We start from the raw sequence: 27,999 nt of genomic DNA on the forward strand, positions 1-27,999 counted from the left end.
AATGTGTGCTGTTTTTAGAAATTATTTAAAACTGGGGTGCCTGGGTGGCTCAGTGGGTTAAAGCCTCTGCCTTCGCCTCAGGTCATGATCCCAGGGTCCTGCTCCCCCCCCATCGGTCTCTGCTCAGCAGGGAGGCTGCTTCCTCCTCTCTGCCTATTTGTGATCTCTGTCAAATAAATAAATAAAATCTTTTAAAAAAAAATATTTAAAACTACTTAACTACTTTTCTCATTTAACCTTTCCTCCATATGATCTAGTTTCTGTCATGGATTCTAAATATTTATTTTACTATTTGTTAAATACGAAAATCCAAAAATATATTGGCATTTGCTATTTTTTTTTTAAGATTTTATTTATTTATTTGACAGAGAGAGATCACAAGTAGACAGAGAGGCAGGCAGAGAGAGAGGGAAGCAGGCTCCCTGCTGAGCAGAGAGCCCGATGCGGGGCTCGATCCCAGGACCCTGAGATCATGACCTGAACTAAAGGCAGCAGCTTAACCCACTGAACCACCCAGGTGCCCCGGCATTTGCTATTTTTAACTTCATGTTTTTTTCTCTTTAATTCTAACTTGCACCTTAATTGATTGATTTCATTTCGAAGAAAATATTTTTTTCTAATTTACTAAAGGTTACTTTGAAGTGAACTAAAATAAAGTGGCATGTGCTTTCTTCCCCACGCACATGTTTAATTACATATAGGACATAGACACAGACATCTTAAACAAATTTGACCAATATTAATCAAATTATTATTAAATTATATATTATTATAAATAATAGTATATAGATAATAAAATTATTATTAAATTAGTAATCAAATAACAGCAATAAAATGGCAGCAGAATTCTAGTTTATTTGGGGAGAAAAGTAATTAGTACAAATTTGAAGTATGTTGTCTCTGGAAAGATATATACATTGGAATATTAATCAAGATAGTCTGCTAATTAGTATTAACTACCATTGAGTTTCTTTTAATATTTTGTTTTAAATAATTGTAAATTCACAGGACAGTATATATAGCTTTGTATACCTCAATCAAGGTAACTCAGCTGTACCATTGCCACCAAATTCCATGTTGTTAACTCCTTCATAGCCAAACCTAGACCCTGGCAACCACGAATATGTTCTCCATTTCTACAGTTACATCAGTTCATGATTATAACATAAACAGAATCAGGCAGTGCATTTCCTTTTGAGATTGGCTTTTTTTCACTTAGCGTAATATCCTTGGTATCAGTCCAACTTGTTTCATGTAATATAGATCATTTCTTCTTCTTGGTGAGTAGTACTCCATAATACGTTTGTTTTAACCATTGACCCAGTGAAACAGCTCAATAGTTTCTAGGTTTTGACTATTACAAGTAAAGCTGCTATGAACATTTATCTGCAAGTTTTTGTGTGACTTTAAGTTTTTACTCCTGGAATAAATACCTTCAAGTTTAGGTGCTGGGTCCATTTTTAGTTTGACAAGAACTTCCATAGTATTTCTGAGAGTATCTGTGCAGTGTTAAATATTCTCGAGTAGTGTGTGTGTGATCCATTTTCTCCTTCTGTATTATTATTGGCATTTGGGGTTATCACTTTTCTACTTTAGCCATTCTAGTAGGTATACAGTGATATCTCATTATACTTTAAATTTGTATTTCTCTAAATGGCTAATACGTTACATATCTTTTCATGGGTTTATTTGCCATCTGTGAAATGATTGTGCATATATTTGCCCATTTTCTAATTAGATTATTTTAACAATTGAGTTTCAGGATTCTTTTATTTATATATTCTAGACATAAAGTCTTTGTCATACATGTAATTTGGAAATATTTTCTCTCATTATATAGTTTGTCTTTTCATTCTCTTAATAGAGTTTGTTACAGAGAAAAAAGCTTTTCATTTTGATGAGATCAAGTTTAATCAGTTTTCCTCTTACAGATCATGATTTTGTTAAGAACTCTGCCGTTCCCTGGGTCTGAGTTTCTCCTGTGTTCTGTTCTAGAAGTTTACAGTTTCATGTTTAAATGTATGATCAGTTTTGAGTGTGTGAGGTTTAGGTCAGGGGTGTTTTTGTTTTAGGTTTGGTTTTGGTTTTTACCTCTGGATGTGCAGTTGATCCAGCATTATTTATTAAAACAGCCATCCCTCCTTCACTATTTGCTTTTGCTTCTTGGCCTAGAAATCAGTTAGGCATATTGATATGGATCCATTTCTGGGTTCTGTGTTGTATTCCCTTGACTTCTGTTTATTCCAAGATAATACCACTGTTTTGATTACTGCAAGTTATATTAATAACTCATTTAATATCAGGGAGAGTCATTCCTTCTTTATTTTTCTCTTTCAAATTTGTCTTGGGTATTCTAGAGCCTTTCCATATAAATATTACAATAAGCTTGTCTGTGTCTACAGAGAAACTTGCTGATACTTGATAAGAATTAGATTAAACCTATAGATCACTTTAGGGGAATTGACATCTTTACTATGTTGAGTTTTCAGTCCATAACCACAGTATGACGCTGCAAGTATTTAGGTCTTCTTTGATTTCTTTCATTAACACTTTATAATTTTCATCATATATATTCTGACCATGTTTCTTTAGATTTATAACTGAGTGTTTTATTTTCTTTGGAGCAATTGAAAGTGGTGTTGCATTTTTTATTTTGGTTTCCACTTGTTCATTGTCAGTATACAAAACTGCAGGTGAAATTATTTATCTTATGTCCTATGGCCTTAACTGAATTGCTTATTAGCTCTAGGATATGTTTGCAGATTCTTTGGGTTTTTTTCAAGTAGACAGTCATGGTGAAGTCTGCAAATAAATACAGTTTTGTTTTTCCTTTTCAGTCTGTTTTAATTTCTCTTTCTTCTATTACTATAGTGGCTAAAACTTTAGTACAGTGTTAAAATATAAGTGGTGAGAACAAACATCTTTGCCTTGTTCCTGATTTTAAAAGGAAATAGTTAAGTCTTTCATCATTATATATTATTTACCTGTAGGTTTTTTTGTATTTGCTTTTTATGAGATTGTCATATATGTGATGTGGAAATCTTTTCTCCCAGTGTATAATGTGTCTTTTCATCCTCTTAACAGAGTCTTTCACAGAGCAAAAGGTTTTTTTTTTTTGCTGAGATCTGGTTTATAGATTGGGTTTTTTATTCTTAGTGTACTGAGAGTTATCATGAATCAGTGATCAATTTTGTCAAATACTTTTTTTACATCAATGGATAACATCACGTGATTTTTCTTCTTTAGCCCGTTGATATGTTAAATTATACTGATTGATTTTCAGATATTGAACTAGCCTCACATACCTGGAATAAATTTCACTGACTGTAGTTTATTGTTTTGTTTTTTTATACCTTGTTGGGAAGGATTTTATTGGATTTTATTTGTTTTATTTTATTGAATTTTGCATCTAGGTTCATGAGAGATTGTTTGGCTATGTACTTGTGTGTGTGCATATGTGCATGTTCTGTATTATTTGGTTTTAGTATCAGTGATAGTGGCCCCATAAAACAGGTTGGAAAGTGTCCTCTTATTCTGTTTTCTAGAAGAAATTGTGTAATTTATGTTAATTCTTTAGAAGTTGGTATTGGCTTTTAATATACTACAATAAATAAAAAATTATTAGAGTATAGATTTCTGCAAAATTAAAATTGAATTTTGTCTGCCAGGTGGTCTAGTGAATTACTTACAAAGGATATGTTACCTGAATTATATATATGGACTGGTTTATTTTAGTTTCCCAAATTTCTATTGTGTAAATCTCTTAAGCTAATGTTATACAAACTCTCCATGGTAGTTTTTAAAAAGGTGATAATTACTATTCTCTAAGAAAAAAGCAATGGTCAAACATGTTTGAGAATGATTGCATATTTTATTCCCTTACCTGCCCGGCATAAGGCATATTATCATATTTATGACATTTATATTTATAGGCTCTAGAAGTCTTGTGGCAAAAAAAAAAAAAAAAAAAAAACCACGAATTTTAACCCAGCATTTTTCAGTTTTATTTATTACATGTTCTCTATTAACACTTCATTGAACATTAGTTTGGAAAAGTTCAACTCAGTCCTTATCTTCAACTGACTTAGAGACTTAGGGAAGAGATCATAATTTACTTCCTTTTATCCAGTCAGAGTTTTGAAGAAAGAAACTGGTATTATAACCATTATCCCCTTCTTTAGTTCCAGAGTTTGGGTACTTTGTAAGCTATTTCACTGAGTGCTTGGCACTCTGCATCTCCTGATCCCAAGGATCATGTAATGTTGTTTCTCTTTTGCTGCTGATCTGTAAGGCTTCTAGATTATACAGATAGGACTTCTTTCCTATTTATACTGGAAGAAAGGACAAAACAGTTCTGAACTGATGAACATAGACAGGAGTAATTTTTTCACCCCCTGCTTTTTGCATTTGGGTTTCAAGGCTCTCCTGTTAATCCTGAAAGGAAGCCTTTTTAAAAAGGGTAATCTTGATGTACACTTATATATGTATATGTGCCTGTGTGTGGAGATACACACACACACACATTTGTAGCTCTGTCCACTGGAAGGGCCAAGAAGCAAGATTATTCAGTAGCAATGAGCACACCTAGCACCTCTTCCTTAATCCATTTTCCATTAAATAGGACCAATAATTTGGTGTAATGGCTTATTCCAGGATGCTGGAAGGAAAGGTGCAAGATAAACCTGGGTGGTCAGGGAGGGGTGATGAACCTGGAACTTCCTATTATGTCAGAAATTAACCATTAAAAAAAAAAAAAAATGACGGGCATATCACAAGGATATAGGAATTTCTTCCTCTGGCTGGTTCTGAGACAATTTAAGCAACGGAATAATTAAACATAATAATGAATTGTAAAGCATGGAAAAATGTAGGAATTCAGGAGTCCATACTGATAATAAAAATGGTGAAGAGTAATCTCCTGCTGCTTCTGTAGTACAAAGCCAAAAGCTGAGTGGTACAATGTGAAGAGATTACTGGAATTGGAAGATCATTTTTGCAATTATTGTGACCAAGATGGAATCGTGTAAGAATCATCAGTGTGTTCTCAATATAAGAGGAAATTTTGATGAGGAACAGGATATTTGCATGATCTTAAGCTCTTCCTACCAAATGTTCATCAGTTACAAGGAGGGGGGAACAAACAGTAGTTATGCAGTGAAACAATTGGGTAATTTCTCGACTGGTAAAGAAGATTATCATCACTTATGAGGAACAGATGAACCTTGTGTGCCTCTGGTTGTGATACCATGAGAAGGTCTAAGAAAGTTGAGTATGCAGTATACCATCTAAGAATGTATAGTCTAATCATAATGGGAATAATAATAATGTTCTGAGGATTGATCGGGCTCTGTGCTCAGCAGGGAGCCTGCTTCTCTTTCTCTCTACCTATGCTGTTCCCCTGCTTGTGTTCTTTCTCTCTCTCTCTCAAATAAATAAATAAAAATAATAAAAACAGTCAACTTAGATGTATGTACTATTGTGTTCTTTTTGCTTGGAATTATTTTCTACTGTATTTTCTCCTCCATGTATGGAGGAGATACATTCTCCTCTATGTATTTTGTTTAACCATACACATATCTGGGTTTATCCCTATCAAAATATTTTTAAAAGAGTTAGCTTCTATATTATAGCTCCTGTTTTTAAACAATTATTGGCTAGCTAGGTCACATTTTTATTGACAGAACTTAATTATAAAATGCAATCCATCTGCCTATATCTCTGTAGACCCTGTTTTCTACTTTGAACACACTCAGTAACATGACCCAGAAAATTTGAAGATTCTCCTCATTCTAGGACGATGAGAGCTATGTTACATCTTTATCAGCTGCATTTGAGCTGTCATTTGGAAGGGGCAGGTTGGGCTGAAGCTAAATTATACTTTCATCATTGGCTCTGGTTTTTTTGGTCAAATGAAATCCTAAAGTGAATTTTACATGTTAGCATTTTTCTGGGGCTTTAGTATTCTTATGTCTAAACAAGATTTGGTTCTCATATTTTAAGATCTTTCATGTGTTTGCACATCTGTAAAAGGAAAGCTTCTTGTAGAGGTAAGAGCAGTCTGACCCTCAGGTACTTGTTAACTTTCCTTAGAAAAGACACTGAGCTCCCTAACCTAGGGATCTTCCTTTCCAGTCTTGATTGCCTTCTCCAGTATGTTGGATGTGACTTGTCATTTGTGATATAATATATGTCAGATAAGGTGATATTAGGTTAGTTTGTTTTGTAAATAATTAAGTTTTGTAGTAAAATTTGATCTGAAAAAATTTATAGTGGAAAATGCCAAGTAATATATAAATAAGGCCCTAAACATATATAAAATATGCCCTTAAGAAGCAGAACAGTGCTAGTTGGTCCATCTCGGTTTGGCTTTCTGGGTTGTCAGGATCACCACTGTTTAATAGAACTTTAAATGATGATAGAAATATTTTATAATTTGTGCTTTCTGGTACAGCACTAGCCACATGTAGCTATTTAATATTGAAGTGTGGCTAATGTGACTGAGGTACTAAAATTTTAATTTAATTGATTTAAATTAGCTAATGGTTACTCTGTTGAACAATGCAGCTATGAATTGTTTTCGTTAGGGACCCCAAAAAACAAGTGTTTTGATTTTACAAACAGTATTTAATCTACTTTAGGATCTGCAGAAACTCTGTTTACACTGCAGTAACAGACAAAACAGATCATGAAAGTCATTGGAGGGCCTATGGGTGTAAGAAACATGGGTATGGAGGTGTTAACATACACAGATTTTCATGAAGGAATCTAAATATTTTAATTAGTAATATTACAGAAGTGTAATATAGGTCAAAGTAGAAAACGAACAATGATATAATATGTTCAATTCCACAAATATTTATTGGATTCCTATAGGCCAGATACCTTATTAAACTCAAAGCAGCGAGGGCAGGTTTGAGGTAGCCAAAGGGTCCCCTTTTGTACCTATCACAAGTATCACTAATGGATGAGTGCATATTTTTTGAGGGCTTTTTCCCCCCATTTTAAGAGGCAGTATCAGAATGCTTTTCAGTAGAGTACTACAAACAGAGTTGGCATACAAGATGAACATGTTTACTGTCTTTGCAGAGATAAATAAGTCACAGTGCCTCTTCTCAAGGAGCTCCCTCATATTCTAATATTTATCAAGTAGAATATAAAGTATGTGTAGAAAATAGTACAAAAGAAGGGCATTGATCTACAATAGGAATATTTAACCTTGGTGCCACTGTTTTTAGGGATATTTGAATGCCTTGTAATTTATGCAGAATGTTACATGTTCACACAGTCTTTTTCTGGGAGAGGGTTCATAGCATCAATGAAAGATAAAAGTGGCTGGGAACCACTTCCTAATTGGAGGCAGTCGGGAAGGAATTCCACCGGACTTGAAGTCAGGCTATTTGCAGTCATTTGCTAGGTGGGCAGGCAGAAAACAGCCAATGTAAAGGCCTAAAGACATGAAATAAATAGCATGCTGTATATAATAGGTGAAATTTGAGGGGTGCCTGACTGGCGCAGTTGGTAGGGCACATGGCTCTTGATCCTCGGGGTTGTGAGTTCAAGCCTCATGCTGGTGTAGAAATTACTTAAAAAAAAGAAAAGAAAAGAAATATATGAAATTTGATACTACTACCTCATAGAGTACTGATGAGACTGGAGAGATGAAGTCAAAAAAGTCCTCATACAATGCTAAGGATTTGGATTCTGAGGTGATGGGAAGTTAAAAGGTATTAGGGAAAGGTGTGAGACATTTTGATATCAAGCTATTTAATAGTTTACATATTGTTAGCCTAGTTTAATTTTGATATATAATTGGCATTTGATAATACAGTTTAGAGCAGTGGTTCTTGGCCTTTTTTTCAAATCTTAACAAATATAAGAAATATATCACATTTCTGTCACCATGACAATGATTGTCATACAAAAACAAGCCCTCTTAACAGAAGTGCACGCATTGAGAGATAGCTATTACTGTTATTGGCAGTGGCTTCTAACACTTCAGCTTTAAATACCATTCCCTAAGCATTTAGTAAAGTAGTTATATAATCTGTTAAGTGGGATTTAAATATTCTAGAAACAAATTTATTTAAAGACCTTTTATATTATATCAAACCATATGAAATCGCTGATATTTTATCATTTTTAGCTATCAATTACTCATATAGCTGAATCCAGTATATTTAATAATCTCTTAAGCTCTTTGTTTTTGTGATGGGAGAAGGGGTCTCATCCATTGTCTTTTATGACTCTATGTCTTTATTAACAGTAACTTTAAATGTGGGAAACATAACTTCTTTCTTCAGAAAGTCTAGATTTTGTTTTTATCTAGACATCTGTTGAGAGGTTTTTTGTCAGTGGATTCACATAGTAAATGATTGCTTATGGTTTCTTCTGTCAGCTTTTAGTTTGGATGCTGAACAGCCTGATTATGATTTGGATTCTGAAGATGAAGTATTTGTGAATAAACTGAAAAAGAAAATGGACATCTGCCCATTGCAATTTGAGGAGATGATTGACCGTCTAGAAAAAGGCAGTGGTCAACAGGTACAACTTCACTGTATATATAAGTATGTGTTTCCATATATATGGAAACAGGATAATGTGGGGTTAGGATAAGTGAGCAGACGCTGGAATCAACAATCATGAATTCACATCCCATTGCTGCCCAGTACTAACCTGTATAATCTTGAGTAATAAGTCTGAAAAAAAAGGCTCTCTGCCTCAGTTTTCCCTTCTGTAAAATAGAGATGATAAACATGAAACGTGAAAATTAACTAAACCAATGTATATAAAGTGTCAGTGACTGACATGTATAAGGCACTCCACGTTTGCTATTGTTGATACAGTTGTTATTTTGATTATTGTCATTAAAGTTTGAAGTACTTTTGAACCTTATATGAAAATGACATAATGATTTTACATTTAGCCAGTCAGTCTGCAGGAAGCCAAGCTGCTGCTAAAAGAAGACGATGAATTAATTAGAGAAGTTTATGAATACTGGATTAAAAAGAGAAAAAACTGTCGGGGGCCATCTCTTATCCCATCAGTAAAACAAGAAAAGCGAGATGGTTCCAGCACAAATGATCCTTATGTGGCTTTTAGAAGACGTACTGAAAAAATGCAGACTCGAAAAGTAAGTTTTTGTAATTTTTTTTTTGATGTAAGAAAAATTATTTATACTTACGAATATCTCTGTATTGGAAGGTTGTATTTTAATTTATATTAAATACACTCTCTATACAAAATAATGAGAGAAGTATTAATTTAAAATGAATCAACCTTAGGATTCATTGCACAGCTATCAATGATAAATTTTAATGTTAAACTCTTTAAAAATCACATATAAAACTGATTTGCTGGTGGTCCATATTCCCTTTCAATGTCTTTAAATTCTAACCAGCCATACAAATATATGTATTCTTATATATTAGTAGCTGTGTTCAGAATGCCACTAGTTGGAAATGCTATTGACAAAAAGCAACTTCATATTTGCAGAATCGCAAGAATGATGAAGCCTCTTATGAAAAAATGCTTAAACTGCGTCGAGATCTGAGTCGGGCTGTTACTATTCTAGAGATGATAAAAAGAAGAGAAAAGAGTAAAAGGGAACTATTGCACTTAACACTGGAAATTATGGAAAAGAGGTAAAGTATACTTTAATATGGTCAGGAAGTATGGTACCATTAGCATTTTGTGTATTAGGGTATAGTACTTAAGCAATTAACCCTAGAAAATACCTTCCTTTAATAATAAGTGGAGACTTATATGTGTGATATGATACACTTTGGATAATTTTACATGTGTTTCTCTTTATTTTCATTAAAATTGATTGGGTTCAGTAAAATTAAAATATGGCAGGTATAATCTTATTCTTTTGTCTTCATTTGAGTTAAGAGCAGGGCTGGGAGGGAGAGGACATTTGTCAATTCTAAAGTTTTTAATTTACTTTCTAGATGGTACTGACTTTTTTTTTTTTACACCTGCTGGGATTTTCAACAGAAGTAAAAAGAGGGGAGGGGGAAAGTCCCATTGTCTTAACATTCATCCATTTGTCAATGTACACAGTGAAAATTTCAAGCCTCACTCCCCTGTTTCCTAGTCAGTATCTCCGAAGAAAACCACTATTAAGTTTCTCATAATTCGTTTTAGGGCACAAATAATTCAAATTACCAGAAAGTTCCTCAGCACCATTTTAGGCATTAATTTCAGCATCTCCACCAAATCTTTCACCAAAATTGCTAAGTTAAAATTCGAACCTTTGTTTTTCCCAGAGTCATCTATTTATGGTGCAAATATAAAGCTATAAGCCAAAAACTAAACAGAACAAAACAAAAGATTATGTAATCTTTTTTTTTTTTTAATTTTTTTTTTTTAAGATTTTTATTTATTTGACAGAGAGAGATCACAAGTAGACGGAGAGGCAGGCAGAGAGAGAGAGAGAGGGAAGCAGGCTCCCTGTTGAGCAGAGAGCCTGATGCGGGACTCGATCCCAGGACTCTGAGATCATGACCTAAGCCGAAGGCAGTGGCTTAACCCACTGAGCCACCCAGGTGCCCCTGTAATCTTTATTTTTAATAAGCATTCAGCAAATTGTCAGAGTTTAATCTTAAGTATACTTGGTGTTTATAATCACATCTCAGTTAGGTGTTGAAAGTCCTAAGAATTTACAGAATTAACTTTAACTTTTGCAGCTTTCTTTTTTATAATTTCAGGTATAATTTGGGTGACTACAATGGAGAGATCGTGTCCGAGGTTATGGCACAGAGACAGCCAATGAAACCTACTTATGCCATCCCCATCATCCCTATTACTAATAGCAGTCAATTTAAACATCAAGAAGCAATGGATGTGAAGGAATTCAAAGCAAATAAGGTGATAAACATTTTTGTGATAATAGTAGCTGATAACAGAATGGCATTTTATCACTAGAGTGAAAAAGAAAAATACATATAAACCCTACCATAAAATATGCTGCAAAGTCAGCTTTTGATTCAGGACAGAACGATGCACCAGTAGGAATTGTAAAGACAGATACCATGTAGATGAACTTTTTAATAATTTACTTTTCCCAAAAGAACCATAATGCCATAAACTACAATGCACCAGTAGGAATTATAAAGACAGATACCATATAGATGAACTTTTTAATAATATACTTTTCCCAAAAAGAACCATAGTGCCATAAACTACCTAAAACTTGATACGAATATTTGGCATATGTACACAACCATAATAACTTCCCATGATCTTTTTCTTTCCAACAAGTATCTTTCTTGCCTTGTGCATACTTCATACTACTTCTAACCTTTGTTTGATGTCTGTCACCTGCATACATATTCTTTTTTTTTTTTTTTTTTTTTTAAGAAGATTTTATTTATTTATTTATTTGACAGAGATCACAAGTAGGCAGAGAGAGAGAGAAGGAAACGGGCTCTCCACTGAATAGAGAGCCCAATGTGGGACTCAATCCCAGGACCCTGAGATCATGACCTGAGCAGAAGGCAGAGGCTTAACCACTGAGACACCCAGATGCCCTGCATACATATTTCTAACAAGCACTGTGTTCATCAGCTCAGTCACTCTTGCTTCTGTATATTATCCTTGTGTTGTCCCTATTTCATGATTTCATCTCTTTATCACCTAAAGCTGTCCAGATTCACTCCAGAAAGCCATTATTACTTAGCTACCAAATCCTTACTTTTTTTTTTTTCCATAACACCTCCACATTATAAGTTATCTGAGATTTGCTTTATGTATATGTAAAATTACTTGCATTATTATTTTCCCAAACTTGATTTATTACTCTTTAGAATAAAGATTAGATCCCTTTTTTTAATTCTCTCCTAGAATTTTAATAGAAAATTAAGAAAAAGGAACAGGAGCCAGTGGAAATTACTAACTGCAGTTACAGGATCTCAAATATGAAGAACTGTTCTCTTCTTTTACTTCAAGTGCAACAAAATATTTTATGAGATTATGTTTAGGTTGTAGGAACATTACCCATGTTTCACAGAGACCAACCTATAAGATTTTACAATGCAAGATGATAAAACATAAGCATTTTACATGTCTTCTGATTATGAATGACTTCATTATAGCTCTAAACTTTTTTTTTAATTTTTCTTATTTTTTTTAATTCATTATTTTTATTAACATGTAATGTATTATTTGCACCAAGGGTACAGGTCTGTGAATTGTCAGGCTTACACATTTCCCAGCACTCACCACATCACATACCCTCCCCAATGTCCATAACCCAACCACCCTCAGCTCTAAACTTCTTTTTTTTAAACTTAACCCAAAGTACAGGTTTGTTGAACATGGTTTCTAGTTTTGATTCATATATGACTTTATTGCAGCAAGATAAGGCCGATCTTATCCGACCTAAACGTAAATACGAAAAGAAGCCCAAAGTCTTACCATCGTCTGCTGCTGCTACTCCTCAACAGACGAGTCCTGCTGCACTGCCAGTCTTTAATGCTAAAGATTTAAATCAGTATGACTTTCCCAGCTCAGATGAAGAACCACTCTCCCAGGTAAAGATAACGAATTTCTCTGTGAGTATAGAGGAGAAATGGAGGAAGTCACACGTTTTGACTCACTTCATTTTATTTTAAAGGTTTTGTCTGGCTCTTCGGAAGCTGAAGAAGACAATGATCCCGATGGTCCTTTTGCTTTCCGTAGGAAAGCAGGCTGTCAGTACTATGCTGTAAGTTTCAAGTTCTCTTTTTAAATAACAAACTGTTCACCTTTAACTGACAAACTAAAATAATTTGGATTTTTTTTTTTTTAGCCTCATTTAGACCAAACTGGCAACTGGCCTTGGACTAGTCCTAAAGATGGAGGATTAGGGGATGTACGATATAGATACTGCTTAACTACCCTCACCGTACCCCAAAGGTGTATTGGATTTGCACGAAGACGGGTTGGGCGTGGTGGAAGGTAAGTATTTCTGTATTCCTAGCATAGGGACAGTAGGGACATAGACAGTAGGGTAATCAAATCTAGAGCTTAAAGAGAGGGAATCCTTCTAAATATGCTCATTTGTTTCCATTTTCTGTTCTTAACTGATTTTTGACTGAAATGCTTAAAGAAACTGCAGAAAGTTGTTTCAGAAGTTCTGGGAGATATTAGGACAAAGGGTTGAATAAGCTAAGAAATGTCATGTAACTAGTACACTAAGTTGTTTAACTCCTCAGTGAAAAGGCTCCAGAATGTGGCGCTTGGGTGTCTCGGTTGGTTGGGCGTCTGACTCTCGGTTTCAGCTCAGGTCATAATTGCTGGGTCGTGAGGTGGAACCCTACGTGGGGCTCCACACTCAGGGCTCAGCACGGAGTCTGCTTGAGATACTCTGTCTCTCCCTCTGCCCCTCCCCCCGCATGCTGTGTATGTCTCTCTCTTTCTCCTTGTCTCAAATAAATAAATAAAATCTTTAAAAAAAAAAAAAAAAAAAGCTCCAGGATCCATGCACGACCTTTGACACCCCAGTTTATCAGGATCTAATTACTCTTCTTCTTTTGTACCTCTATATGCCTTTATGTGAGAATTTGTGTGGGAGGCAGGAAGGAATTACAGAGCACATGAAAGTGAAAAAAAGAAAGATGTAGGTGAAAAAAAAAGGCAGAACATAATAGCAGTGTGTTTTCAGAAAGAAACTTTAGGCCGTAATTTATAGTGAATTATGGCTTATACATGTTTCTTTTATTTATCAAATCTTATTTGCAGTTTTTAATCACCTAAACATTGGTTTAGAATTGTCTGGGCACTGAAATATATTTTATTTAATGCTTTTCCCCCATTATTATGTTGGCATCAATAGTAGTGAAAATTCTGTATGTTGGCTATATTTTATTCTATACTAGCATTAGTTCTAGTATTTTAAAATAGAATCCTTTGTAAATATATAAATAACATAAAAATATATCTTCTAGAGTAGTGGATCTCAAATATTTTATCAATAAGAAATTTTAGTGACATAAGATTTCCCAAAGATCACATAACCTATTACTGCTTTTCTTCTACCTCCCCTACCCCTGGGCAGGGGGCGGGGGGAGTTTTGCTTAATAGGGAACAAATATTTGGAAAGTGTTTTGGTGCTTTGAAATGGAAATAAAAATCTTTGGTTCAACAACAGTTTGGAAAGAAAAATAATCTCATGTTTTATCAGTTAACTTCTACTGATAGACCAACTCAGGAACTGTTAGAAGGCACTTGCTAATGTAAAATGAATAGTGTACCTTATTCTTTAAGGTGAATTACTCTCTTATTTAATCAGATCATTATAAAGTAAAAACTTTTATCAGAAATTGAGAATTTACAAAAAAAAATTTGAGAATGTAGCTATTATAGGGCAAAATACTGAAATAATCAAATTTACAACTTACGGCTTTGGGGAATTGGGAGGGTCTTTTTTATATAATTTTTGAATAACTATTTTACATATATGTTCCTGCCTTATTTTTAATAGGGTCTTACTGGACAGAGCTCACTCAGACTATGACAGTATGTTTCGCCATCTGGATTTGGAAATGCTTTCCTCTCCACAACATTCTCCAGTCAATCAGTTTGCCAATACCTCAGAAACAAATACCTCGGACAAATCTTTCTCTAAAGACCTCAGTCAGATACTAGTCAATATCAAATCATGTAGATGGCGGCATTTTAGGCCTCGGACACCATCCCTACATGACAGTGACAATGATGAACTCTCCTGTAGAAAATTATATAGGAGTATAAATCGAACAGGAACAGCACAACCTGGGACCCAGACATGCAGTACCTCCACGCAAAGTAAAAGTAGCAGTGGTTCAGCACATTTTGGTATGTTTATTTGTTATGGTGTACATTTCTATAGAAATGTCAGAGTCATCCATTTTCTGAATATGTGGTTTATTAAGGCTAAAAGTTCCTTTCTCTCAAAATAATGAGAAAAAAAGGACCTAGGTTAAGTATCTATTTGAATTCTGTTTGTACATGTGTTTTCACTTAAACACACCCACATGCAAAGGTGATTTATTACTACTTAATGTATGACATTTGTTTCCTGGATACAGTCTGTGAACCCACAATTCACAATTCAGCAGCTATATTTTCAAAGAGTACAAAAAGAAAATGGGCCATTAATTATGACTATTTTATGCTTGGACACTAATCTAGTCTTTTATTTAAACTGTTTAAAAGTAGACCAGCAAGTTAGGAGATATGTAAAAGCCTTATCCGCTGACAGTAATACAGAATAATTTATGAAAGAAACTAATTTTTCAGGGAACAATACTTAAAGGATTATTTTAATTTTTTAGGATTATTATAATTTTGGAAACATTTCCAGATAACATCTACTTTAGCATTATGATTACATTGTGTAATGTTTCTAAAATAAATGCTATTTTTAAATATTCTTAAAATTTTAGTTTTCTCTTTGAAAGCATAGATCTGTGTTATTTAAGGCATGTAGGCTACAGAAATTCACTGTTAAAATTATGTTACCACAGATTTTTGTAAAGGTAATTTAAACACAGATTTTGAAGGGACTGTAAAAATACTTATTGTGTCACCCTAATCATCTGGTAAGGCTCTAGTTAAACCTTATAATAAATACGAAATGTGCTGCTTATTCCTAAAGATTTCCAGAAAAGCTTCCATAAACTAATTTACTTTGTGTTTGGAAAACAAGTCTGTGAAATTTAAGTCTTTAGCTTGTAAGAAAAATAATCACATTTTAGAATTCAACTAGAAGATAATTTAAATTATCCTGAGTCCTAATGGATTAGGATAGTCCCATTAACTTCAGAGTCTAGACTTTGGAGAGTCAGTTTCTTTTAGCTATTACAGTCCTAAAAATCAAAGTAAAGCACTTTTCAATATGAAGGATGATTCGTATAGTGTGCAAGTTTAGAGATTTTAAAAGTGTAAACTTGCAATATGTTTTTCTTGGTAGATATTTAAGCTGTGTAAATTCCTTGAGATTTCTTGTAGAAAACTGGCATGTTTCATCAATCCCCGTATTCTTGCCCCTTAAAGTAGAGAACTTGAGGGGTGCCTGGCGACTCAGTCAGTGGAGCATGAGACTCTTGATCTCTGGGCTGTGAGTTCATACTCCACGTTGGTATAGAGATTACTTTAAAAAATAAAATCTTTAAAAAAAAAAAATAGAGATCTTTTAATGATCTTTTTCCTGTAAATTGTTTTGCTATACTACATAAGTAAACATCGATATTATGAAACTACTTGATTTGTATTTTCCAAAGAATATTAAAAAGTGAACATTGAACCAGTAGTATTACCAAAAGTTTAGCTGAAAAACAATTTTTAGTAATGGTGTCATTTTTTTTTTAATGGTGTCCTCCCCCATATAATGTGATACAACCTTTAAAGAGTGGGTTTATCAATTTTTTTGTTGCACGTGATTGTTTTCAATTTTCCCTTAATTTTTACTAGATCTTTTGTATACTTAGAGAATAGATACCTACAGATTGCTATTTTGTAATGCTTTATTCTTTCCTATTTGTGAATATTCCAAAAACCTAAAGCTCTTCTCTTTATGCTCTACAAAGTATATTATAGTAGAGGCCCTATCGTATGTACATTTAACTTAAGTGAATTCAGCTATAGGTCCCTGGAGAAGAAAATAAAATTTAACAGTTCAGAAGTTATACAGAGTTCTGAATACAATGTTACTGCAAGAATATGTTGTCCAGAGTGGGCCACTCTGGGAATGGCAAAAGTGAATCTGTTATTGTTGCTCTCAGAGTGTCTGTGCCTCCATTTTTGCCTCATTCTGAGGCTGAGCATCGCACCTCCATCTGTGTAATTGTAATTTTAAAGATAAATTTTTCTGTATAGCATGGCCCCCAAATACAAGCCTGACTATGTCATCTGGTACTCAGCCACAGAACCTGATCTAGTCTGATACCAGAGGAAAAACAGTCTTTGCTGTGTTGATTGAGAGATACACCCATCATGGGAGACTCTAAAGGAATATTCAAGGCTTAATTTTTACAATACTGACTTTAGAACTTAACTACTATATGAGATAGGAGTCAGTTGATACATACTTACTTGTCTGCTGCTTAAGCCAAATACTTTGATTTAGCCATTTTTTATTAGTCATTATTTTAAATACTAATATTTTTATATATGCTATGGCATAATGATGCCCTCTGGACTGATTTTCCGTTTTCTAAATACCACCTGTAAGAGCCCATTTTTTCTCATTTTCAAATAGGAAATTCTAAATGAGGATATCAAGAGCCTGTTATTTTTAGTAAAGGGCATGAACACACCAACCTTGTAGCTTCTGGTGCTCAGAATTTTTTTGCTTGCTTCCCAGTCTTGGCCATTTTGCATAGTTGTGTGGCCAGATGGGTAACCTGGTTAGTCAGGTGCTAGAGTGCTTGATCTGGACAACACACAGCAGAATGACACAATGTTGAGGACCTTGGGGAGACTTAAATATATGTGTATTTAGAATTTCCAGGACTAGATTTTAGTACTTATGAACAAATTATGTATGTATTGTATTTTAATAATCTTGAGTTAATATGTGATTGGGACAGTTTCCGAATACAGTCTACTGTGTTTTGTTTTGTTTTGTTTTCCTTTTAATCTATAAAAGTACCTTTGAAAATTTAGTGTTTGTTCAGTGACTTCATTTGTTTGTGTTTAAGCTTAGGGGATATGATATGTCAGAATTAATACACTTCTCATAATTAGAACGCTATAATTTATAAAGACTAAATAGAAAAGTGATTTTTAAACCACCATTATATGTTCAGGATTTGAATTCCCAGTTCCCACTGAAATTTCATTAGTGTTCTAAGTAATTTTCCTAAGCTCACATATCTCTACTAAAGATTTGGTTTATTTTCATAAATTAATAGAATATATGTAGCTGGCATGATAACTTCTATGTCTCGGGATTTGTAGCTAGCTTTAATACATTCTACTTCATAAAATTTGTAACATTCAGTTTCCAAAGGAACTCTAGGTTCAAGCATTGAGTATTTTCATGGTTAGAGTTTATAAATCCGTAGGACCTTAATCCTTATCCAAGTGTGTTTCACAGTTCAAAATTACACCCTTAGCAGGATGTGTAGTAGCACCCATAGTAGTAGAATTGATAGTTCTATAGTTCTATATGTTCTATAGTTCTATATGCCATGTGCTGAAGTGCAAGATCAGACCACAGATAATCTCATATTCAAGTAATTCGCAGCCAGATGAATTCAGATTAATGCATGTTTGGCCATCTAAGGAAATACACCATATTTTTCTTTTCAGGTTGGATTTCTGGGTGGCTGTTAAGTGCTTATGAACCTCAAAACTATCATTCAAACTTACTGGCTCAGGGATCATACTTTAATACTCTCTGAAGTCGTTTTATTTTATATTTATTTCTTTAAAGTTACCTTTTCCTGTATTAAAATAATTCTCTGCCTGTGTACTGCTCAAAGAAATTTCTAATCAAGTGTTGTCTTTTAAAATAGGTGTTTAGGTTTATTGGGTTTTTCTGGGGTTTGTTTTTGGTTGTTTTTTTTTTTTACTAACAAAACATTGTATACTTTAGTGATCTTAAATCTGTCTTCTCAAACTGGATTTTCAGATTGTTGATTTTTTTCTAAGTACCTGTCACCCTCACCTACTCCCACTTTTGATTATCCGTTGGTCTGCTTCAGCTGTGGGAATGTGACTTAAAGGGCAACAGCCTGACCTATTCTAGGTGTTGGTGTGCCTCACCATAGTTTCCTGTCCGTGTGGACTGGTAACATCTTAACTTACTTCACCTGAATTTCTACTCCAGAGAATTGTTAGCAACTACCAAACAATGGTAGTTTCTGACCTTTGTCTAGATACCTTAGGGAGGGGAGATTCAACAATTTTCTAGATCAGGTTATTCTAGAGTTGGGAATCTCATTTAAAAGTTTGTCTATATATGAACAAAAGCTGCCTCCTTAAATTTAAATCTGCAGGTTCCTCTTTTGCCCTTAGAAGCATCCTGAATAAATTTTTAGTCACATCCCTCACATGACTCTTCTCCCATACCTAGACAGGTGTGGTTTTTTTTTTTAGCTCTTGATTCATACTGGTGGGTACATTAAAAGTTTAATTATTTCTTGTAAGGAATACTAAATCTAAAACTTTGGTCTGCTTCTTTTTATATTTAAAATTTCAATGATTTGGGGATGGGCTCCCCCCTTCTATTATTATCTATCTTTGTGACCTCAGTTGAAAGTTTCTTCATCTTTAGTGTGAAGTTGTAGGAGGAAATCACCAAGGATGCCTCCCGACCTAAAAATTTGGGGTTCTATGAAATGCTTCTGCTTCTAGGTTTGGTCATCTGTCCATGAAACCATGCTATCCATCTTCATGTTAATTGCAAACTTGACTACCACACCCTATTTGGAGGTAGACCTAGAACCGTAGCACTTTCTACCTTGATAGAGATTAGGGAAATATGGTCATTTCTATTTATTTCTGCTTAGCATTTGATTAGACTTTGAATTATAATGCCATCTGAAGTCCTCAGTTTTTTGTATAAAAACAGTATAAAACCCAGTTCAGATTGTATTTACCCAAATTTACATCTTACCTTTGTCCAGGCTTTCCAGCTTACTCAGACAGCCTTTTGGATTGGAGATTTATTTCTCAGAAAAAATATAAAATCCTTGCATCACTTTGCTGAAAAGGGCTTTAGTGATCACCTAACTTAGATCTAAGTATTTTGGATGAACATAACTGAGCCCCTAAAAGTTTAGTTACTTGCCCAGGTATACTCGGCTAGTTATGATAGAGATGGGAGCTTAAAAAAAAAAAAAAAAAAAAAAATCAAGGTCTCTTGGCCCCTAGGCCCATGGATTTTATTACCATCATTTTCAGCTTATATGTTGCTCCGTATATACAGTTACTCTAGATCATTTATGAAAAATGCCTGTGGAAAACTTTGTAATTAGTTACATTATTATTTATTAGTATTAGTTGCATTTTTATTTCTAAATCTTGTATTAGGAAGAAGTTAATAGTTGTTTAAAAGCGTACTTCACAAGACCCTCAGAGACCAAGGATTAAAATGTTGACTTAAACTAAGGAGGAAATGTTTGGAACTTTCTTCAAGTTTCTAATTTATTATTGCTAATAAAGCATACACAAACACAAAGTTCTAAATAGTATTTTCATTCATATAAGTGGAGTTTTTTGTAAATAGAGCTTCAGTGAATGCTAAATTACTGTTTTTGTAGATAAATAATGACCTGACCTAGTAGGAATGATCCTTTTTTTAAAAAAAATTTATTGAACATGCCCTGCTAGGAAATTCAAGACTTAGGCAACTCACTCAAACTTAGGAAGTTAAAGTGTAAATCTCAAAAAACATACTAGAAAAACTATTTAATAAACTAAGGATCTTTAGGTTTAAACAGTTGCTTTTTATGGATTTTTTTAAAACATAGATAAATGTTACATTTATTATAAAGAATCAGAGCAGCATTGATTTTTCTATTTTTTTCAAATTTTGATTCAGCACATTTCTATTATATGGAAATGGTCATTTTGACACAAAATTACCTTATGTCAATATTTAAAAGTTATCCTATTGTCAATAAAAGTCTTCCCTTTAGTATTCAGATCTGAGAATTACAACATAGTAGGGAGAGAAACGCATCAAAGGACGGATATCAGCTAAAGTTTTTACAACAACAAATTACGTTTTTGGTCTTGTAGCCCAAGAACTTAGTTCAAGTGTAAAGCCTGTGTAAACACTAATAATTTCTGGAGTTCTATTAAATATCATTTCATAATTTTCTGATCCATTCAGAATATGGTAGAATTTCTACCTAAACATTTTGTAGTGGTACTACTCAGAAAACCTGTATCATGGAAGATAAAGATGTTTTATGAGTTATGAGTGAAAATTATAAAACGTGATGAAGTGATATTCTTGTCAACTAAATCATTAAAATGCAACTAAAGACAACAAATTAGGTGAAAATGTTTTGAAAACATTAAACTTTAGAAAGAGGAAATTTGCATTGCATGATTTATAGATTCCCTGGTATTCAGGGATGCATGATAACCTTTTTTTGTGTTTTGAAATAATCCTTACCCAAACATCACAGGTTTCTTAAAGAAGCCTTTAAAGTCAGATGTTGTGATTGTATGTGCCCTTTTTTTTTTTTCCTTTTTTTAATTGGCAAAAATAAGAAAAAGAAAAAGGTTTCCTTTTTAAAAACTGCACACACTTTTTTGGGGGGTAATAAATGAACATTTTTTTGTTTGTTTTTTTTAGAACTGAGCTCTCCATAGACAAACATAAGTAGCATAACACAGTGTCTTTCCTCAGACATCATTCTGTACAGTAAATCAACATAAACAACTCCGTTCTTATTGACTGGATTTTTTCCAGGTGGGTTAATTGGGTGGGGAAAATTAATTAACCTTAACATTTGGAGCCTCTTTTCTTCCTGTTAAAGGATGAGTTCTTTAAAAAAAAATAAAATAAAGGTAATAAACCAACAACCTTATATTCCATGTAGAGGGAATGTATGTAATGGCTGAAATTAGAAAAAATGCAAACAATTAGTATTGATAAACAGAACTGTTAGGGATCATCTGAATGCATTGGGACAGTAATATGAGTAAACGAGAAACCAAATGGTGACTATCAGATTTCTTCTCAAGCTCAGTGCAAAGTTCAATTCCAAATAAGTGGATTTAAAAAGCTGGATTACCTTTTTACACTGTCTAGCACAAGGGTCACAGCTTACAAAAATAATGGTTCTGAAACTTGAGAAGTGGAGTTCTCTTTCCTATGTTGTTATAACTCGGGAAGTTTATAATTTCATGTTGCTTTGAACTCAAGCCACTCCAGTTAAATGTGGTTGTAAAAATGTGGAATTTTTCCTATGGAAGTGATCTTTAGCAGGATCATGAGCCTTTGTCAGATACTTTAATTTTGCACAAAAGTTTTTTTAATGCTGAAATTTGTTTTGGTACTGTAAGATGTGTGTGCTCTGTACGTTTTTATAAAGTGTTTTCCTTGTTTTATGTTCAGCATTTACAGCCGAACAATACCAGCAACATCAACAGCAACTGGCACTAATGCAGAAACAGCAGCTTGCACAAATTCAGCAACAGCAAGCAAATAGTAATTCCTCCACCACCACTGCACAGGTGAGGGATTTGTCTGTCTTATGATTATCCCTCATTGTTTCCCACCAGAGTTCATCTCTAATTACCAACTGTTGTCATAGAACCTTGCATCTAACCAGCAGAAAAGTGGCTTTCGCCTGAATCTACATCATAGCCATTCTATACAGGGTTTAGAAAGAACATTACAGGTGAGTATGGAAGCTGTTGCCTCTGCTCCCTATTTTTAAAAAGTAAAAACGAAGAAGCATAGTTAAATGAGATCAAGATGCTGTCTTCCAAGTCTATCCTATAGACTGAATTTACCTCTTTAATATATAACCCCACCCAGCTCATTATGTTGGATATTTTAATTAATATTAAAATTTATTTGAAGTTATCATACTAAACCTCTTTTACTATTAAATCACTTTTAAACCTCAAGCATGATAAGTGTTTGCCATTTAAACACACGTAAGGCTTAAAGACTGAAGTTCAAATCTCAGGATCTTGGAGGAAAAATTCATTTAAAAAAACTCAAGGAGCCTCTTAATTTTTAGGCCAAGTTATGATATGATATTTTGTTACTTCTGTTCTAAAGGGATAGTTTTCTTACTGTCCCAAAGGTGCCTTTGTTTATATATGTATATATGTGTAAGTTAGGTGAAAGAAGCTTACATATTCATTTTTCATTTTACGTATTTGCAAATCACTGAAATGTCTTACTAGCGTATTTCTTGTCTGACACTTTGTGTCAGAGGTTTACTGTTTCCACATTATAGGTTTCTTTTCGTAATAGACTGGTCCATATTATATATTGTCACATATGAAAACCAAAATTCATAATATCTGAGCTCCTAGATCACTTGAGCATTCTTCAAATTTGTGACTATCAAAAGAAATGAATATATTTCAGTGGTTTGCTACTCTGGTTTATATTCGGACTGATTGTGGATTACCTGTGTAACTTTAATGTTAATTCATTAGACCAAGCAATGCTTAGATTTGTTTTGTATTTTCTGTTTAGGGTTTTGTTTCCAAGACTTTGGATTCTGCTAGTGCTCAATTTGCTGCTTCTGCTTTGGTGACATCAGAACAACTGATGGGATTCAAGATGAAGGATGATGTGGTGCTTGGAATTGGGGTGAATGGCGTCCTTCCAGCCTCAGGTAAAGATAAAGACATTTAGGGGCACCTGGGTGAATCGGTTGAGCATCCGACTCTTGATTTCAGCTCAGGTCATGACCTCAGAGTCATTTGATTGAGCCCCGCAAGCCCTGCCTTGGACTCCGTGCTCAGCAGGGAGTCTCCTTGAGATTCTCTATCTCCCTCTCCCCTCCATTGCTACACACACATGTGTGTGCACCCTCTCTCTAAAATAAATCTCTCTCTAAAATAAATAAATCTTAAAAGGGCAAAGACATCTCAGTTGTTCTGATGTTTGTAACATATCTATAATAAACAGCAAAGTTGTACATTGTTTCAGTGCTTCTTTCTTTTTCTCTAGGAGTATACAAGGGCTTACACCTCAGTAGTACTACACCAACAGCACTTGTACACACCAGTCCATCGACGGCAGGTTCAACTTTGTTACAGCCTTCAAACATGACACAGACTTCGAGTTCCCACAGTGCACTGAGTCATCAAGTAACTGCTGCCAATTCTGCAACAACTCAGGTTCTGATTGGGAACAACATTCGATTAACTGTCCCTTCATCAGTTGCCACTGTAAACTCTATTGCCCCTATAAATGCACGACATATACCTAGGACTTTAAGTGCTGTTCCATCGTCTGCCTTAAAGCTGGCTGCCGCAGCAAACTGTCAAGTCTCCAAGGTTCCATCTTCGTCCTCTGTAGATTCAGTTCCAAGGTCAGTAGTTACTTGAAGCCTGAAATGTTTGCAAAATATGAGCTCAAACTTAAATCCTCTGGCAGTGCTCTCTACTTATTTGTGCTTTTTGTTCTTTTCCTTATATACATTAAAAATGGATAGATGAGAATTCCTTACCTATTCAGGAACTAAACAGATAAATGTTATAATTCAGTATTGTTGAGAATTTGAATTAAATGATGTACTGAATGTTGCATATGTGCTTTGGACGACACTTTCTTAGTATAATGATAGTTTACAGTGATCTCATTTCCCACCTTTGGGTCGGGGGGAGTTCTCTTTAGAATAGAATGTTTCTTTTGTCTGTTTTCTTCCATAGCTTCTCATGTGAACAATTCATTTAACCCACCCGTGGCTTATGCTAAGCTGCTCTTAATATAAATAATGTAAAGCCTAGGCTTAACAATATTAATGCCAGGTCAACTTTTACTCAGACTTATTTTTTTAGCTAATTTATCTTGTTGGGTTTCAGTAGATGGTTTACAATGTCTGATGGGGCTCTCCTGTTTTAACTATTAATGGTAATTAGAGTCCTGCTATTTACAAAGTACTATGAGGGAAACAAAAAGAGAAAGACAAGGGATTTTTAGTTTAGTTAGAAGACAAGCATAAAAGTGTAAAAATTAAGTAATGATAACTGTAAATAATTGAAAATCATTCCTGTGTTACAAAGCATCATATCCTTGTCAAATTAATTGTATAGATTATGGCTATAATTTCAATATAAGGAGAACTCTTTTCACACCAGTGGTATTCTGGGAAAGTTCTACAAAATAAGATCAGATTTGATCTTGGTTGAGCAGAAAAAAGAAGAGAATTTGACAAACACAAATGTGTTCAGAGGTTAACAGCTAGTTTGTCTAGAGGTTTGGGAAGGCCAGTCATTGAAGTTGGAATGGTAGGAGGAGGGCAGACTTTGGAACAGCTGGGATGCCAGGCGGACTTCCTGGCCGGAGGTAGACTTCTCGGCCGGGAGTGGCCCAGGAGGGAGGAGGAGCAGACTTTGCAGCAACGGCCCATAGCCTTAAGTTTCCAAACCCATGCATCTCTGTCTGCTTCTCAGCTTAATAGTCATCATCTGCTCCATTCAGAGCCATTCTTACTAGCATTCTGGGTCTAGTCATAACTAATCAGTTATAGTTCTTAAATGTATAATACCTGGTTTTCATTTCATTTCATATTTTAGTCCCTTTGTTTTAAAGATGAGGGAAATGAGATCCAGAGAAGTTAATGGATTTCTCCAAGCATGCTCAGCAGTGTAGATGCTAGAACGGCTATGACCCTGGTCTTCCAGTTGCCAGCTCAGTAGCTGTCCTGCTCAACGGCACATATGAAGTCCTGACGGGAATGAACCTCAGTCACATCTGTTCCTTTTTCAGAACTTTTGTGAAAGGTTTAGAAGAAGAGGAAAGTGAAACTATTGGCTAAATTGGGAATTCTTTATGTTTTTGACAGTTGGGTTGCTTGGCTGCTCTTACAGTTTTGTTGGTCATATAGTTGACCATGGAATTGATAGTGGACAACAGCCCAACTTCCGGTCGTATATGCCTAATAATTAAAAGCCCATAGTCCTCTACTTGTGTCTTAGCCCCAGAGAGTCACATTTCTTCTTCTGATTAAAAATACTTCCTTTTTTTATAGGGAAGATAGTCTTGATTTGTTGAATTTGTGCTTTGTTCCGTTTGTTGCTGATGGGTAATTGAATCGAACTTTATTTCAACAGGGAGAATCATGAATCAGAAAAGCCAGCACTGAACAACATAGCAGACAACACAGTAGCGATGGAGGTGACGTAGCTTCCTCAGGAGCCGAGCTGCAGCCTGGGGACTTGACTCGGTGCTATGCATCAGTAGCGTTTTGAACGCAAGGGATGACGGAATGCAGCACATGCGTTTCTGTGGCAGCTGTGCGGACTTGACAGCAATGCTCATCTCTCATGCTTCAGTTTTTCTTTTCTTATTGTTAATAGGAGAAAATCAACATCTGTAAATTAAGAATACAGCAATTATCTGTACAGTACTGCATATTTGTAATACCCTTGTATATATGTTACTTGAATACAGAAATGTTCATTTGTGATGCTTTGCACTTGGGGGTGGGGGGTGGGAGGGAAATAAATTGCAACAAAGAGTGTGAGATGTGAGATTGTATAGAGATGAAGTGTCATCACATCATGTGCATGGTGCGGAACCTGCTGTTTTATCTATTTATTGTGCCGTGTTTACAGTTTTTTGTACACTGTACCTTCATTGGTTCCTGTGCTGTAGTAAATGTGTTAGGTAGCTGTGGACTCCTTGGTATTTTGTAAATGGTATAACATAACTTGGTTCCCCTCTGGGTCCCTGAGTTTTCTGTGTATCATGTGAAAAAAATGGTGACATACATACAGAATTTTACAAAAAAAAAAAAAAAAAAAAAGGCATCAGTTTTTAAAAAAAAATGGGGAATGTACTGTTAAATGGGGATCTTCCTGGTCTACTATCATTAGGACAAGTAACAAGCTAAAAATGAAGTCTCTTGAATCTTCCCATCCCCACTTGCCCACAAAGCTGTGGGCCGTTTCTGGTACTTCAAGCACTAATGTTATGTTGCTGCTCTACAAACAGCCCAGTAGTCCCATTTCCTTCCACACCAAAAAGTGTTAAATCAAGTATGCAAATGGAGTCCTTACAACTGGAGTTTATGTTGTCTTGCCCTTTTTTTAGCACAAAAAAAAAATTGTACTTTTTTATTGTCGAATTGTTTAAAAGACTTCATTCTTTACTTGTTCTTACAAAAAGGATATAAGGGAGAAGAATGCAGTAATTGCTGTACATGTATCATCATTCCAGTTTCTAAAAACAGCCAGCCAGCTTTTTTCCTTTTAAGATTCTCCAGAAGGCTGCAAGGCCAGAACCACAAATATCGGGTGCCTTCCTTTGGAAATATTTGACCTCTCTTCTGTGAAGAGAATGGTACTTAACAGACTACTACTAGTGCTTTGTCAGTACCGAAGTCTGAATGCCCAGTCCAATGGCATACATTATCCTTAAGGTTTTTAATCCCACCTGGAAAAATTGTGATAGAATTCTCACAAAATAAACCCAGGGCATTACATGTTGACAAACTAATGTGTAGTGGTCTTTTGCTTTTATTTCCAACCCATGAACTTCGTGTGACTTCAATTAAAATCACTCAGTAAAGACGGGACATGGGAATGGGAGGTGATGACTTTAAGTTCAATTTTTTAAAAAATGATTATTAAATGATTACATATGCTTAGATCCTGGAACAGTGGGAAAAGGCATGCCCTCATGGAGTTTGTAATCTCACTGATAAGTATTATGTATTATGATAAGTATTAGGGAAAAAATTTAATTCAGGGAATGGGGAGAAGCTGTGTTAGGGTAGGGTGGAGGTTTCTGTTTCAAGTAGGGTGGGCAAGGAAAATCTCACAGACATGGTGACTACATGGTCACTATTGATCAGAGACTTGAACTGTGGGGGGAGCATGCCAGGCAGAGGTGAAGTACAAAGGTCCTGAGTTGGGAGTGTGCCTGGAACACCGTGACTGTGCAGAGGGAAAGAGGAGCCTAGGGTCTGTTAAGGTGTAATGGGAAATCTGATGGAGGGCCTGGTAGGTGATTGTAAGGACTTTGGCTTTTCCTCTGAGAAAGGAATTTGAAGCAGAGAAGTGATGTGATATAAACAGGTGCATCTGACTTTGGTGTTAGAATTGACTACGGGGCAGCCCAGTGAGGAAGCAGATCCAGGCGAGAGACCAGGGTGACAAGGATAGTAAGGACACCCTAGTGGGCTCAGGGGCTGTCTAAGCGACAGAAATGGAGAAGAGGCCAAAAGGGAGCTCCAGGTAGGCCTTGACGGGGGCTTGTGCTCCACACAAAGGAAAGAACCCTCAGGCTGACTACCCAAGGAGAGATCATGGAGACTTTTTTAAAGAGGAAACTCAAGTGGGTAAAGAGTGATGTCTCAACATGTAGAGGCAGGGATT

The 27,999-nt window shown here is 35.0% G+C and overlaps 1 protein-coding gene across 7 annotated transcripts in view; it reads left to right on the plus strand.

Annotated features, from left to right (window-relative positions):
• EPC1 (enhancer of polycomb homolog 1) overlaps positions 1–27,118 on the plus strand; it is a 90,047-nt gene extending 62,929 nt beyond the window's left edge. For 4 of the 7 annotated variants that reach the window (XM_082739772.1, XM_082739768.1, XM_082739770.1 and 1 more), the window contains 13 exons: positions 8,396–8,541; positions 8,924–9,130; positions 9,493–9,641; positions 10,710–10,869; positions 12,357–12,533; positions 12,617–12,706; positions 12,791–12,939; positions 14,465–14,817; positions 22,043–22,161; positions 22,242–22,328; positions 23,144–23,285; positions 23,624–23,987; positions 25,732–27,118. In XM_082739772.1, the coding sequence (XP_082595898.1) occupies positions 8,396–8,541; positions 8,924–9,130; positions 9,493–9,641; positions 10,710–10,869; positions 12,357–12,533; positions 12,617–12,706; positions 12,791–12,939; positions 14,465–14,817; positions 22,043–22,161; positions 22,242–22,328; positions 23,144–23,285; positions 23,624–23,987; positions 25,732–25,804 (2,216 nt within the window). In that variant the 3' untranslated portion in view covers positions 25,805–27,118. The remainder of the gene's footprint in view (positions 1–8,395; positions 8,542–8,923; positions 9,131–9,492; positions 9,642–10,709; positions 10,870–12,356; positions 12,534–12,616; positions 12,707–12,790; positions 12,940–14,464; positions 14,818–22,042; positions 22,162–22,241; positions 22,329–23,143; positions 23,286–23,623; positions 23,988–25,731) is intronic. The other 3 variants (XM_082739774.1, XM_082739769.1, XM_082739773.1) reach the window with 1 other exon arrangement.
• The last annotated feature ends 881 nt before the right edge of the window (positions 27,119–27,999 follow it).

Source organism: Mustela nivalis (assembly GCF_964662115.1).
Source record: "Mustela nivalis genome assembly, chromosome: 7".
Taxonomy (NCBI): Eukaryota; Metazoa; Chordata; class Mammalia; order Carnivora; family Mustelidae; genus Mustela; species Mustela nivalis.